This window comes from Camellia sinensis, chromosome 3, assembly GCF_055761805.1.
Source record: "Camellia sinensis isolate YWXY chromosome 3, ASM5576180v1, whole genome shotgun sequence".
NCBI classification, from domain to species: domain Eukaryota; kingdom Viridiplantae; phylum Streptophyta; class Magnoliopsida; order Ericales; family Theaceae; genus Camellia; species Camellia sinensis.
This window is the reverse complement of record NC_138963.1, coordinates 17,228,704-17,245,730: the sequence shown is the minus strand read 5'-3', so window position 1 is coordinate 17,245,730 and position 17,027 is coordinate 17,228,704. Positions and strand designations below refer to the sequence as shown.

Below are 17,027 nucleotides of genomic sequence, written 5' to 3'. Positions count from 1 at the left end.
TCCCCCTTGAGTTTGCGGGGGGCTGTTAAAATTTACCATCACCTACCACCAATTTACCATCACCTACCACCACCTACTCTTCACCTACTCCTCACCTACTACACTCACCCTCTCCTATATAATGAGCCACTCACCATTTGTAATATACACAATAACATTATATCAATCAATAATAGTTATTATACCGTTGATAACTCAGTAAGAGTTGATGGCAGGCTGCATTGGGTTCAACATATAGTAATGAAGGATTTCTCGGAAAAGGATGTTGAGTGGGAGCCTAAGTCCACACTCTATGAAAGCTATAACAGGGAAAGGCATAGAATCAATTGTAGGCATGATGGAGTCATCCTCCCCAGCCAACCTCAGATGGACGTCGGCTGGGATGGAAAACTTTTGCCTGAAATATTCCAACATAGTTGGGGTGTCTACCCTATGCTTCCACATATCCATGATATCAGCTTAGGGGGAGAGTATTGGATTTCGTAAGGAAGTGTTTTATAGGGGTCTGAAATACCTCGGCTAAAACCTAAATATATACTATGGTAAGAATTTGTATGGATCTAAGAGGAATTTGTGTCAGTTCTTCCTAAGGTTCGTAAGTTCTATAGACAAATCCCAAACCTAGGTCTAGGTAAACAAGGATTGAATGCAAGAATCTGGAAAAAAAAAAAACATAGAAAAAAGAGACAGGAATGTGATTCAGAGTCAAGAACAGTGATGAATCATCAAGAACACAGTGGTAAAGCTTGTGCAGGTATGTGAATATTCAAGAAAGGATTAGGCAAAAAACAGAATCACAAAGCAAACATGCTCAAACACATGATGGAAATCGAGGTACAGATTAAACGATCAAAAACATGAGCAACTTTGCAAATATGACAGAGTTCGATGTAAATCAAAGACTAAAAACCAGGAGGAATAGTGGCTTACTAGAGAGAGTGAGGCCGGTGTGAGGATCGTCGAAGTCAGATGACGGTTGCAAAAGCGACGGAGCGGTAAAAATCTCGCCGGAGGAGGTGAACGAAGCAAGTTGCAAAGTTCGAACGCTTGAATCAATGGCAGATTTGGGAGATCGAAGAGAGAGAGAGAGCTTGCACGGGAGTGAGGATACAAAGGTGAAACGACGAAGAGAGAGGAATGAAGTTTTGTTGAAACACAAAACGGCAGCAAAAAGGCAATTAATGTGCCTAAAACGACGAGTGTGTTAGACGGCGCACGTGAGAGCAATGCGACTTAGTGGCGCGTGTCAGGTACGACCCAAAGAGAGAAAGATGCATGGCAAGAACGGTTGAGTTTTCATGCGTGACAGCTCATACGCGTGTTGATGCTCTTAGAATTCTTGATTTGACGGAGTAGAACCTCGGCTTGGAGGATGATCTCAGTTGAGAAACTTGAACAAACTTAGTTAATGATTTTAAGGCATTAGTGAAAGCAGACTGTAAGTTTTTGGTCATATTGAGTCGACGTACTATGATCTCGGTAATGAACGAATGGAGTGAGCTTAGCCGACGTGCTAAATTGAATAAACGATATAAGTTCCATCACCTTAGGATGCCGAGATAATAGAACCTAGGGGGCAGTTGTAGGGACATAATTTTTTAGTGACAACACATGGCCGAGGTGTCACCGAAGTGCCAGCTGAGGTGCCACGTGTCCTTGTCATAATGTCGAGGTTATCTCGGCTAGGCTGAGGTTATCTACGAGAATACCGAAATCTGGGATAAGCGGATAAGGGACAAGAGTCCTAGAATGGGAGAGGACTTCAGTTTGGATAAAGATAAGACTCTTAGAGAGTTTATCCCAATCCTACTAGGAGTCCAAGATTAGCAGTAATCCCAAGTCCATTGAAGCTAGGCTTCTATTGGGACTAGGATTGTGTTGGCTATAAAAGGGAGGCACCCCCATGGGTCTAAGGTATCTCTTTTATGCTTTGTCAAGTGAGTTAAGCACTTTTGGTTATCTTTGAGAGATATTTTACTGACTTGATCATCGGAGTGCTCCCAGGTAGACGAACCACTGCCAGAATCTCTTATTTCTGTTGCAGGTCATTCAGGCACCATCTATTCCATCAGTACTCTCCAGTTGAATACTAAGTTGGCAGTGTAGTTAGAAATTAACACACACAATTTCTTTAATAATAGGCAAAGTCATTCAAGGTCTCAAAGGATGGCTCTTCTTAAGTCTGAGGATCAACAATGCCCACCTTAATTCATGGTTTCAACTTGTAATACCACAATCCTGATGTTAGAGCCCTGCTTCACTGTGTATAATAATTTGTTTGTACACCTATTCTTTTGATTGACTGTGGGGTGTATATGATGATGTAAGTATATGTTAATCATTCTCATTTCTGTAATTTACAGATGGGTAAAAATGTTCATTTTTTTTTTTTAATTTTCTCCTCACATTACAGTGTGCTTTCTTTTGAGGTTTTGTTGCAGTGGATATATCACGAAAAAAATACATCTTAATACAAAGTTGAGTTGTTGAACCTGGCATTTAAATTCAAATTTAAATTTTTATTTCTTTATCTATTTTATAAGATATATATGTAGCCTACTCCTAAAAGATCTAAAAAATCTATGAACTCTCAAATTCTCATATGAGCTGGTTGGGGTACTGCTTAGATTTTATTTTATTTTTTAATTTTAATTATTGTGATTGAGTGTGATTTTATCCATCCAATCATGCATTTACTTGACCAATAGCTACGATTTCATTGATTGGATAGTCGTCTTGTCGACGGCTATATCCCGTGATGCTGACTTTACTCTTAGATCATGCCTTATCATCACATCATCGACGCCATGTGAGCATTAGAGCACATCACATCACTACCACCTAAGCATCCACGTTGAGTGTAAATTGGATCATCAAAACACTAGGTAGGTTTGGTTTATTTTTAAAACTTAATTTTTTTTAAATCATAAATTATATGAAAGATATTAATCAAATATATTTTTAAATTACTTTTAAAATTTCTCTTTTGTTTTTTTTTTGTTATTATTAATTAATTATTTATTTATTTTTTCTTTCTCATCTTTCTTTTCTTTTCTCACATTCTCTCACATCAATCAATCAAAAAATCAAAAAATCAAAAAAAATACTAAAACATCTCAAAATTATTTTCAAAATTCAGAATCAAATAAATTTTCTCTTTTGAAAAAATGATTCAGAAACTCCACACTCAAACATAATTTCACATTCAAATCATAATTCTAAAACTAAACCAAACAAACCTTACATAACTCATACGCATATACCCCCATGTGCATACAATAGTATTCTTATTTACAATTTCATATTCAAATGAATATTGACCTGACTTTCCATTAAATTTTTCACAACTCATATCTCTGATGTAAGAAAAACTTTAAAGAAGTTTGATATGAAAATAAAAATGAGCCGTGATTCCGACTCCCAGTACGGAGGCACCCCCAACACCCCGACCTCCATGTGGAGAGCTGGCAACGAAGGAAAAGAAGAAAAAAAAAATAATTTTTAACAAATGGGAGGAAACCCCCAACACCCCCACTGGGATCCAACTCATTTTCGAATAAAAATATCTTGATCAAAACATTATCTCATTTGTTTTGAAAATTTCCAATGGAAGCAAAAGATCACAACCCAACCCACCAACAATATGAAAGGACCTTTGATTTTTCTTTGAGGTTTTTATGTGTGGCGGCTTCAAATTTTCATTGGGTTATGTCGTTGGCCTATGATTAAAACAAACTTTCATTTTTTTTTTTTTTTTTTTGATAGTGACATGATCACAAGCATGGTCCCATTATGGATGATCATCAAAGCAAGAGACCCTTTGTTGACTTCTATCTTGTAATTATATGCTCAACATTAAGCAAGTCTTCCCAATCCACCAAACTTCTCATTTAGGATTATCACAAAGCAAGACACCCATTGTTGACTTCTATCTATTACTCAATTTGGTAACAAGGTAAAAAAAATTAATTTTTTGATTTTTTAATTTTTTTAGTTAAAAAAATTAATTAGTTTTTTTTATCTAAAAGAAGTTAGTTTTTTGTCTAAAAAGTCACTATAAAAATCAAAAAATAAAAAAAAGAGCAATGGTAGAGGGCCCAAATTCTGTGGCTCAAATGTGGCTCAAATGGCCAAAACGACGTCGTTTTGAGTACAAAACAACATCAAAATGGCCAAAACGACGTCGTTTTGGCCATTTGAGCCACATTTGAGCCACAGAATTAGGGCTCCCAAACATTTTTCTAAAAAAAAATAACTTTTTACCAACTTTCCACAACACTCCAATATGCTCAACGAGTCTTCCCAATCCACCAAACTTTCTCGTTTATCCTAAAAAATCATGTAAGAGATATAGGTTTGTTTGGTACATATTTTCTTAAAATTTTTAATTTTTTTAATATCTTATTAATTAACAGAAATTATATCAAACACCTAAACACAAATACTTAAAATTTAAAAATAAACTGTAAATAGATTCTATAAATTATACTTAAAATTTAAAAATAGTCTGTAAATAGATTCTATAAATTGCACCAAATAACTAATCAAATGGAATAGGGTCTGTATGGTGATTTGTGTGGAGAATTTTAACTTGACTTTTAGAGCTTGAAAAAACTATTATAAATGTGTAAGGTATATGGAGTCAGAGAAAAAGTGTCAAATGGATGACTTTTGTGCCCGAAGTCACTGGTGTGTGGTTGCATGAACTAACTTTGGAGATCATTTTAATAATTTGGGTAATTCATTTTTTAAAATATAAATAATATACTTTCGTAATATCAAATTAATTGAATATCATTAATTTTTTCATACACTCACATTTTTATTCAATTTTATAACTCTAATGACATTTGTCATTTATTTTTTAGATTCAAATGTAATTCGATGAAATAGTTAACAATATCCGATTAACTTGATATTTTGCAGATATGTTTCTTCAATTATTTCTTCAAGTATTCGGCTTTCTGTGACTGTCGAATGTTTTCCATACAGGAGTTTTCTATTCTTTCACATTCAAGGTATGAGACGAACCATACTACGAGTGACGAGTCGTGTCACTACCCTAGTTTAGAGTGAACGATTCGTATTACTTGAGATGGTTTGTGCTCGTACATTGAATGTGATGATTTTCTTGTTAAATGCTTTGAACTTGTAGTTGCAAAACACTATTCCGTTCGAACCATAACATAATTAATTTCAATTGGAAACCTATTAACGTGACTAATGATAGACTCTTTGCCCTAGGTTTTTTCCAAAATCAGTAAATCCAATTTTATTTATAATTGATAATTTAATTACTTAGTTTAATTTATTTGTTATTAAATTAGGTTATGAACAATCAATCTTTTCATCAAAATTAATTTAAGAATTTAACAATTAAATTAGTTTAATTTCACAATTGTCTCTGTGGATCGATATTTGGACTTGCCATTATTCTAAAAGAATTTAGTGTAGTTTTGTGTTTAATTTTGATGTGTGTAACAACCAATCAGATAATCATATTGTCACAAAATTAAAGACGGATGCACACAATTTAATAACATAAATGGATGTGTGTGTTATATAGTTTGAATTTTCAGTAAATAAAGTTTTATTTTTATTTTTTATAATTCAATATACAATTTTTATTATTCAGATGTATTTTAAAATTTTGTATTATAATTGTTTTTTTCCCCAATAATTAATAACAATTTTTTTAATAGATAGAATTAATAACAAGTTGTTGATTTAAAGGACAATTATAATTTTAAAAAATGTTTTAGACCCACACAAAATCTCCCAATCCATGACGATATGACAAGATAAATGTCAACTATTAATTTGTTACTACTTAGGTGTGTAAGGCCTATTTTTTTTGTCACGTGATTATAGATCAAATTAAACATTCAAATTGTGAATTTGTAACACTACTCTTAAAATTTTATATGCCAATTGGTAAGTCCATATTTTTAAGGTTTCGTTTGGTTACGTGAGTTGGGTTCGGACCAAATTAATTGTTAAAAGATAAAATATATTAAAAAATTAATAAAATAAAAGATCATATTTAAATCATAATTATTTCACAAAAAAAAATTCAAATAAATTTTTTAAACTCAAATTTAAAAATCCAAATAAAAAAAACCACCTAAATTTTTTGGGCAAATTACATATACCCCCTCGAGGTTTAGTTAAATTACAGATACCCCTGAGGTTTGAGAAATTACGAATTCCCCCTGAATGCTATATTTGCATAAGAAATTAGGGGGTAATTTGTTATGAAATATAAAACTCAGGGGGCAAATTGTTATGAAAATACAAACCTCAGGGGGCGAGATGTAATTTCTGAAACTTCAAGGAGGTATCTGTAATTTAGTCAAACCTCGAAGGGTATATGTAATTTGCCCAAATTTTTTTTTTCACTAAATGACAACTAGATCGATCAGTAAGGTTGAAGCCTTAGGAATCTACATGGCTTGGAATTGGGCCTTCAATTTTTTTGGCCCAGGCCGGCACATTGTGAAGGTTTCGAGGGAGTTGAGAGTAATTTAAATAAGTATTTTATTTTTATTTTTTCTAAAAAGTATATGTAAAAAAAATTAAAGAGATAGTGTAATTCAAAATAATAAAAAGTATACTTTTTTAAGTCATGCCAAAAGTCCCTTAGATAAATTACATACAATTAGTATGTTTAAAAAAAAATTACATTAATTAATAAATTTTAAATTTAGTTCGGGCAAATTACCCTTTTTTAAGATTTTAAAAAATAAAATATAATTATACTGGTATTCTTTTTAGTAAAGTTAAAGAGACCATTATCCAAAAAAAATTTAAAGAGATAAAAATAATACAGATGATATGAAAACACAAATATAAACCAGTAAAATATATATTTTAATGTAAAATAAATGACAATATTATTTTTTCATTCATATTACTAACAAATTTCTAATGAAAATGGAATTAAATATTATATGAATTAAAACTTAAGGAACTTAATATAATTATGTCAAACTTGTAAAATTTAATATATATTTTTCCAACTTCAAGAGTGTAATTTTTCCTAATAATTAGTATAAATATTTTTATGTGATTTAATTATATAATTGCTTTTAAGTTGAGGCTAAAAATACTCTAATTTTTAAAACACTTTTAACATAGATTCTCAAACAAAAAATAATAACTTACAAGCAGCTGAATAATCTGTACCATCTACAAATCTCTGTATACTCTTCTGTATGAAAATTTTCATTGAATAATGTAAAAATCTTTAAGTACAATAATCTTAAAATATGATACAATAATTATGAGTATTTTAAGATAGGATATGACGGAATTTACACTAAGTTTAAATCATGAGGTGAGGTGAGAAAAAAAAATAATTGTAATTTCTCACTTAGGCTAGAAAACAAAAGAAATATTTATGATTTTTCATCATTATATTTGGGTTAATAAAAGAGAAAAAAAAATGATTCCTCACTAAATCTCATCACTTTTAGTGAGAAACAAAATATAAATTTGGTGAGAATACTTTTTTCACTATCTCTCATCATTTGTTACTATTTCTCACTTAATTAACCATCTAAACAAGTAAGGAAGTTTTCTATTCTCACAATTTTTATTTTTATTTTTATATTTTTTTTATGTCCTTACCAAAATTATCGGTCAATTAATTAATGAACTCTTGCGAAACCTGAAAGAAAAGAACTATTAAGCGTGTTGACAATGACATAATGGAGGTATATCAATCTGTTAAAACTTCTACATCAAATCCACAAGCAAGTTTCTATAAGAACCAACAAAAATCTGCAGACAAAAAAGCTCTTAACATGGTTGAGAAATTTAGCTGCGTTTAATCCATATGTACATATTGCTCAACCAAAACCAAGTTCTTCAACCATGAAAAACCCAACTGGTTCAATCATTTTCTTGTTTCTCACATTCTCTTTCTTGATTCCACACACAAATTCAAAGCCTTTGAACCATTTGAAAAGAGGGTCTTCTCTGTCTGTTGAGAGTGATTCAGATGTCATTACCTCACCAGACAATTTATTCACTTGTGGGTTCTATAGCGTTGGTACCAATGCCTTTGGTTTTGGAATTTGGTTCACACAATCATCCAAAACAGTTGTTTGGATGGCTAACCGAGACAAACCCGTCAACGGCCTCGGCTCCAGCCTCTCTCTCCGGGGAGATGGATGTTGAGTTGGCTACAGAGATTCTGGCCATGTGAAGGAAAGTAGCAGCCAGCTACATGGTGGGGAAGCCATGTGAGTTGGCCATGAGGCCATGAGGCCATGAGGCCATGAAGCAATCTGGAAAGCCACCGAAATGGGCTGGCAACCAGCTCATTTCAAAGGGTGCCTCTTGCCTTTGTAATCTCTATATATAGAGAAGCTAAGGAGAGTTGAGGAGTACAACTGAGAGGTGTGAGCTTAGAGAGCAAAGAGAGAGAGAGAATTACAGAGAGAGTTGTAATTCTTACCATTTTGTTCAATATAGTGAATCCGCTGCCCGTGGACGTAGACGACTTGCCGAACCATGTTGAATCTTGTGTGTTATTGCTTGTTTGAGTTCCCTAGTGTGCCCCCGATCCTCAACAATTGGTATCAGAGCTCGGGTTGCGAAAAATCGAATTTTTCCCGAAAGTGCCTAGATTTCGAAGTGCTCAAAATCCACTTTTGACCATACCAGGAGGAAGAACTCCCCGAGAGGAGTCCAAAACAGCAAAAACAGAGCCCAGAAGCCTCTACACGCGCCCTCACGCGCTCTCTGAACAAAGCGCGTCAGACACAGTCGCGTCACGCGCCCACACACGCCGTGCAGTCACCGACACGTGATCCCAATCGCATCCACGCGCCACACACACGTCTCCAGGTAGAAGACGAGCCACGTGGCACCACGTCAGCGCCACGCCAGCACCGCGTCAGCACCACGTCATCCCGCCACGTCATCGCCCCGTGTCCGACTGACAGGCCACGTGTCAACCACGTGTCAGCCACGTATCAGCCACGTGTCAGTCCAGTCAGCCTGAGCCGCTGACCAAGCTGCGTTGACCAGCCGTCAAGCCGCCGTTGACCGCGCCGCCTGCGCCGTTGACCGAGCCGTTGACCAGCCGTTGACTGGAGAAATTATCCGGTGCATCTCAGCGCACCAGATTCTGCAGATCTGACCCGTCCAAAGTGTTTTTGGCAGATCGGAGCCATTCGGAGTCCGTTTTTGACGATCCAATAGTGCTTCCCAACTATTTGGAGTATTCCGGACACATCTGTACGGTCAGTTTTTTTAACTGAAGTTTCTAAAAAATGGCAGAATCTAGACCAACCGAGTCCGTAAATAATTCAGCCAGTACAAGCACTTCTAGGCATTGGACCTCGGTGTCTCATGCCATGTTCGAGGTAGAGAAGTTCGATGGAAGCAGCAACTTCGGCATGTGGAGATGCGAAGTTAAGGATATGCTTGTCCAAATGAACCTGCACTTCACTCTGGGAGACAAACCAGATGACCTGGACGAGATAGAATGGGAGAGGGTGAATCTCCTGGCCTGCAGTTCCATCCGACTTTGCCTTGCAAAAGAGGAGAAGTATGCCTTTACAGAATATGATATTGCGAAGAAGCTTTGGAAGTCGCTGGAAGATAAGTTCATGACAAAGAGCATTGAGAACCGGCTCTACTTGAGGAAGATGTTGTTTCGTTTCGACTACATTAAAGGTATTTCGATGAACGAACACCTAAATAATTTCAACAAAATTATTACGGATTTGAAGAATTTGGATGATGACGTTGGTGATGAAGACAAAGCACCGTTATTGTTAAATTCCTTGCCTGACTCGTATGATCATCTCACTACTACTTTACTGTACGGTAAAGAGAAGATCAAGTATATTGATGTTGCAAACGCCTTGGTGAACAATGAGTTCAGAAGGAAAGATAAGTCTGCAAACAGGGACTCAACATCCGAGGCATTAACAGTCAGAGGCAGAACAAATAACAGAAGAAATACAGGGCGAGGAAAGTCTCGCTCAAAATCCAGGGGGAAACCTTCAGACAAAAGACGTCTTGCAAAAGACGAGTGTGCAGCTTGTCGCGAGAAGGGACATTGGGCAAAAGATTGTCCAAATAAAGACAAGACAGAAGAGAAGGTGAATATTGCACGAGATGGAGATAATGATGAAGGAGGAGCCTTCACAGTTTCATCATATGGCCAGTCGGATGAATGGATAATAGATTTCGGATGTTCATTCCATATGTGTCATAACAAGCAGTGGTTCTCGAGCTTACGAGAGTTCGATGGAGGAGTTGTGCTAATGGGCAACGACCAAGCTTGCCAGACAAAGGGGATTGGAACAATTAAACTGAAGATCCATGATGGAACAATCAGAATTCTTGAAGATGTACGGTATGTACCAGATCTAACCAAGAATCTCATCTCAGTGGGAGTTTTAGACTCCAAAGGTTACAGAGTAACCGTGGAAGGTGGAGTCCTTAAAGTTGTTCGAGGAGCATTGGTTGCAATGAAGGGTACTCGATAGGGAAATTTATATTTCCTAGATGGCTCTACAGTCACAGGGAGAGTGGCTGTCTCCACCAGTTCCAGCTCAGAAGATGATGCATCAGACACTTCCAAACTTTGGCACATGCGCCTAGGGCATGTCGGTGAGAAGGCTTTACAAGGGTTGGTAAAGCAAGGCCTGTTGAAAGGCGCCAAGACGGGGAAGCTTGAGTTCTGCGAGCATTGTGTATTGGGCAAGCAAACAAGAATCAAGTTTGGTACTGCAATTCACCGTACCAAAGGGATTCTAGACTACGTCCACACCGACGTATGGGGTCCTTCCAAGATTGCTTCATTGGGAGGTAAACACTACTTTGTGTCGTTCATTGATGATTTCTCTAGAAGAGTTTGGATTTATACAATGAAACACAAAGATGAAGTCTTAGACATCTTTCTTACGTGGAAGAAGATGATTGAGACCCAGACAGGCAGACGGATCAAGAAGCTCAGATCTGACAATGGTGGAGAATATACATCAGATCCCTTCTTTGAGGTTTGCCAGAATACAGGGATAGTGAGACATTTCACAATTCCTGAAACACCGCAGCAGAATAGAGTTGCAGAACACATGAACCGCACTTTGGTGGAGAAAGTCCGGTGTATGCTGTCACAGTCTGGATTGAGCAAGGCATTTTGGGGCGAGGCATTGAACTATGCTCGTCATCTTGTCAACAGACTACCTACTGCAGCATTAGATGGGAAGACTCCCATGGAGGTATGGTCAGGAGTCCCAGTTATTGATTATGATCAGTTACGTATCTTTGAATGTCCAGCATATTTTCATGTTACAGAATCTAAGTTTGATCCAAGAGCCAAGAAAGCCATCTTCTTGGGCTTCGGTGACGGTGTCAAGGGATACAGACTGTGGTGCCCTGAATCAAAGAAAGTTCTCATCAAAAGAGACGTTACCTTTGATGAGTCTGCAATGCTGAAGCAACCAGATCCTCAACAGAATGAGGAAGCATTGAAGAAGTCAGTGCAGGTGGAGTTTGAGACTCCAGCAAAGACTAGTCAGCCAATCAACCATCCTGAAGAAGTCTCAGAAGATAGCTCTGAAGAGAGTTCAGATGAAAATGAAGATCCAGAGGCTCCGCAACAATCAGAACCCATTGCAATCAGGAAAGGAAAAAGGGTTACTAAGCAACCCAGTTGGATGACCGATATGGTAGCCTATGCACTTCCAATCATTAAAGACAATATTCCTTGCACTTTCAAAGAAGCCGCGCATAATGCAGAAAGTGTCAAATGGAAGGAGGCTATGGATGAAGAGATCGGGTCACTTCACAAGAACCAGACTTGGTGTCACGACCCAAACCCGGCCCTATGGGTTTAGCACCGTAACCGGCCAGTAATCCAAGATTACCTAACAGTAGTACAGTAAAACAGAGTACAGGGCCTGGCGGAAGCCAATACAGTAAGTAAATAGTGTCCATTGAGCTGTGACAGTCTGTATGCAAAAAGGCTTTTTATACATTTATACACAAGCAGTACAGAACAGTATGTACAATATTGACATCCATTTAAACTAGGGACTCAACCCTACATAACAGTACAGAAAACATTCCGTCTGTACAAAACAGTACGGTCTATACAAAATTTACAGTCACACAGTACAGGGACCTAATCCCTTGATAGCAGTACGGTAAACAGTCAGTCTATACAGTACAGTTAGACAGTATGAAGACAAGCGGGGGAAAACAAACAAAACACCCCCAAGCCATAGCATGGCAACTCGGAACCTCGCAGTGAGGCACAAAGGCTGGCTTGACAAAACTGGAGTTACCCTGACGCTCCTAGCTCCGTTCTGGTGCCTGTACACCTACATATATATATGAGCAGTGAGCTAAAGCCCAGTGAATAACATAAAGCGTAAAGGGGTTTAGAATGAATGTCCTTACAGTAATGAAAACAGTTCAATTCAATCAGTATTCCAGTTGTTCAGTACAGTAAATAGTCATATGTGGTACATCCATTAGTATAACAGTAACAGTAGGTCTTGAAAGACCGAACAGTAATGATGGCCATCAGTCAGTAAACAGTAGTGGTTCCACGAGGGAACCGACAGAGATCTCTGTAACAGCAACAGTAACAGTAAACCGTAGGTACTAAGGATGCCACAGTACAGTTCAGAAATAAAGGACATACATTCATTCAGTAATACCAGTTCAGTAAACAGTTCAGTTCAGTATTTAAAAGATATCAGTTGAACATATCTTTACACAATTGTTACTCACAGAGTTCTGGGCTACAGTATGCTAGAGCGTGTCTCCCCAGTTGCCAACCCTACACAGTTAACAGATTGAACACACACTAAGCTACACAGTTGGGAAATATCATAACTAAATCCCTAATTTGCCTCGGTGTGTTCTACAACGATATCCTCATCTAAATGTCTTGAACTAGGCCTAAGAATGCCTAGGATGGGATGAGGATGCAAAAATACACTTAGAAAACATTTTCAGGATTTTCAGAGAAACAGAGTCCCGCTCGAGCGCAGGTTTCCCCGCTCGAGCGTACAGGCAAACAAAGGTACACGCTCGAGCGTAAACTTTCCCGCTCGAGCGTACTGTAAAAGTACTGGATGGGTGAAATCCCCGCTCGACGCCCGCTCGAGCTTGGGACATGACTCCGCTCGAGCGCCCAATCCTCCGCTCGAGCAGACTGTAAAACAGTGCAAGATGCTGGAAGCTCGATTTTCCCGCTCGAGCGGCACTTCCCCCGCTCGAGCGGACTACTGAAATCTGGAAATCTCAGATTCGAGCTCCAGGTTCAAAACCAAGCTCAAAAGCATCAAAACCAATCCTCTTGGGCCCATTTTCTGGAAAACATTTATAAACACATAGAATATCATGTTTCAAAGCTCAATTTTAAGAAATCAAAGCCCAAGGGCGTTTAATTCAAACTCAATTTAAACCATTTTTTCCAAGCACACGATGAACATGCAAACATGCATGAATTCAAACCATTTCAAAGCTTCGATTTGATGCTCTAAAGAGCCAATTCTTTTCAAAACATGTTGAAATCATGGACTACACTCAAGACATGAACATGCATGTAACATTTTGCCATGAACTCAACTCAAAATCCAACAATACTAACATGCATGCAAAGATTGAGCTTCAATCCACCATTAATGAACCAAATCAGGACTTAGCTCTACAAATTAACATGAACCATGCAAGAATCAACTCAAAACATGAACAAGAAGACAATGGAGCTACCTTTAGTCTTGTATTTAGGATAGGGAAGCTCAAATGTACAAAAACTCCTTCAATTCTTCAAGATTCTCAAGCTAAAACAACCAGAACAATTCTCTCTCTCTCTAACTCTCTTCTAGGTAGGTTAGAGGCAACACAAGGACTGATGAAAATGTGTTATGTGAGTGTAATGAGAATCAAAGATGACTCAAGTAGTGTATTGAGTGGGCCACTCATGTGGCAAAATGGTAAATATGGCAAACTCTTTAATTAGCTTAATTTAATCTAATTTAATCATACCTAATCAGTTTTCAGATAAATATACCATAAAATCACATTAATTATGAGGGTCATGGAACATCAATTCGGTTTCCAATTTCAGTCAGTTATCAGTCATTATCAGTTCCGTTTAGCAGTAATCGGTGATTATCGGTAATCAAGCAGTCATTAATCGGTAAACAGTATGAGGGTTGTTACACTTGGGAGTTGGTGCAACTTCCAAAAGGCAAGAAAGCAATTGGGTGTAAGTGGGTTTACACCAAGAAGGAAGGCATTCTAGGCAGAGACAACATCAGATTCAAAGCTAGATTGGTAGCTAAAGGCTATGCTCAGAAGGAAGGAATAGACTACAATGAGGTATTCTCACCTGTTGTGAAGCACACGTCTATTCGCATCTTGTTAGCTTCGGTTGCACAGTTTGATCTCGAGCTCGCCCAACTCGACATCAAAACTGCCTTCTTACATGGAGATCTTGAAGAGGAGATATACATGTCCCAGCCAGATGGTTTCAAAATTGCTGGAAAAGAGAATTGGGCCTGTAAGCTGAACAAATCGTTGTACGGATTGAAGCAATCCCCGAGACAGTGGTACAAGCGATTTGATCGGTTCATGATGGAGACAGAATACACAAGAAGTCAATTTGATCATTGTGTATATTTCCGTAAGCTTCCCGACGGTTCCTTCATCTATTTGCTCTTATATGTAGATGATATGCTGATTGCATCTACGAGCAAGGTGGAGATTGACAAACTCAAGGCACAGTTAGCAAGGGAGTTTGAAATGAAGGATTTGGGAGAAGCAAAGAAAGTTCTTGGCATGGAGATCAAGAGAGACAGGAAGAAGGGCACGGTTTGTCTGACACAAACCCAGTATCTGAAAAAGGTGTTAGACAGATTTGGCATCAATGGGAAAACCAAAGCTGTAAGTACACCATTGGCCCCTCATTTCAAGCTTAGTGCTTCGTTGTCTCCACGCACAGAAGAAGAACGGAAACATATGGCACAGGTTCCATATGCAAATGCAGTTGGTGCATTAATGTATGCTATGGTTTGTACACGGCCTGACATCTCGCATGCTGTGAGTATGGTAAGCAGGTATATGCATGATCCAGGAAAAGATCACTGGCAGGCAGTGAAATGGATCCTAAGGTACATACATGGCACGGTCAATCTGGGATTGAAGTTCAAGAGAGATAACCGACTCGGGAAGAATTTGAAAGGATATGTGGACTCAGATTATGCTGGTGACTTAGACAAACGCCGGTCAACAACAGGGTATTTATTTACGCTTGCTAAAGGGCCGGTAAGTTGGAGGTCAACGCTTCAGTCAACGGTGACTTTGTCTACTACAGAGGCAGAGTACATGGCAGTGACGGAAGCCTTTAAAGAAGCTATTTGGCTACATGGGTTGATTGAAGACTTGGGAATTGTTCAGAAGCACGTTGAGGTGTTTTGTGACAGTCAGAGTGCCATTTGTTTGGCAAAGAACCAGGTTCATCATGCCCGCACCAAGCACATTGATGTCCGTTTCCATTTCATCCGAGAAATTGTGAATAAAGGGGATATTCCGCTTCAAAAGATTGGTACTGCAGATAATCCGGCCGATATGCTCACAAAGGTAGTTTCTGGGATCAAGTTCCAACATTGTTTGGACTTGGTCAACATCTCTCGGAACTGAGCACCTTCGGGTGCATGGCAGTGTTGATCGATCACTATGTTGGATAAGAGAATCCTCGCCAAGGTGGAGATTTGTTGAGTTGGCTACAGAGATTCTGGCCATGTGAAGGAAAGTAGCAGCCAGCTACATGGTGGGGAAGCCATGTGAGTTGGCCATGAGGCCATGAGGCCATGAAGCAATCTGGAAAGCCACCGAAATGGGCTGGCAGCCAGCTCATTTCAAAGGGTGCCTCTTGCCTTTGTAATCTCTATATATAGAGAAGCTAAGGAGAGTTGAGGAGTACAGCTGAGAGGTGTGAGCTTAGAGAGCAAAGAGAGAGAGAGAATTACAGAGAGAGTTGTAATTCTTACCATTTTGTTCAATATAGTGAATCCGCTGCCCGTGGACGTAGGCGACTTGCCGAACCACGTTAAATCTTGTGTGTTATTGCTTGTTTGAGTTCCCTGGTGTGCCCCCGATCCTCAACAATGGAGCCATGGTTCTGACCGATGTCGATGGCTCGATGGCTTGGCAGACCAATACCAGCTCTACTGATGTTGATAGAGCAGAGTTTCTTGAGATAGACAACCTTGTTTTGAAGAACTCAAGTGGTAACATTCTCTGGCAAAGCTTTGATTTTCCTACTGATACTCTTTTGCCTTTTCAAACATTTACCAAGAGCATGAAATTGATATCTGGGTTGAGAAATGGAAGTTTTGCTTCTGGGTATTTCAGTTTGTATTTTGATAATGATAACGTGTGGAGATTGATCTATGATGGGCCCGAGATATCGAGCTTGTATTGGCCTAATCCTGATTTGAATGTCTACCAAAATGGAAGAACAAACTATGACAGTAGTAGAATTGCTGTTTTGGATGATATGGGTGTGTTTTTGTCAAGTGATAGGTTGCAATTTAGTGCCTCTGATATGGGTTTTGGGGTCAAAAGGAGGCTTACTATGGATTATGATGGCAATTTGAGGCTTTATAGCTTGAATAATTTGACAGGAATGTGGGTAGTTTCATGGGTGGCTCTTACAGAACCTTGTAATGTGCATGGTTTATGCGGTAGGAATGGTGTTTGTGTTTATGCCCCAGAGCCAAAGTGTTCATGCCCTCCTGGTTATGAAGTCAGTGGTCCAAGTGATTGGAATCAAGGTTGCAAGCCTAAGTTCAATTTGTCTTGTTCAAATTCTCAGCAAATGAAATTTGTGGAGCTTCTGTATACAGATTATTATGGGTTTGATCTTAATTATAGCCCATCAGTTTCAATTCAAGATTGCAGGAACCTCTGCTTGGACGATTGCCATGGCGAAGCGTTTAGCTATAGGCTGACCGGGTAGGGGGTATGTTACACAAAAAGTGCCC

The 17,027-nt window shown here is 38.3% G+C and overlaps 1 protein-coding gene across 1 annotated transcript; it reads left to right on the top strand.

Annotated features, from left to right (window-relative positions):
- Positions 1-16,156: 16,156 nt before the first annotated feature.
- Positions 16,157-17,002, top strand: LOC145821348 (putative receptor protein kinase ZmPK1). Its single transcript, XM_082917855.1, has one exon. The coding sequence runs from the start codon at positions 16,157-16,159 to the stop codon at positions 17,000-17,002; it is 846 nt and encodes a 281-aa protein (XP_082773981.1).
- Positions 17,003-17,027: the final 25 nt, after the last annotated feature.

Bases quoted from the DNA above. Each gene is read 5' to 3' on its own strand.
- LOC145821348 (XM_082917855.1), top strand. From the start codon at position 16,157: ATGGTTCTGACCGATGTCGATGGCTCGATGGCTTGGCAGACCAATACC.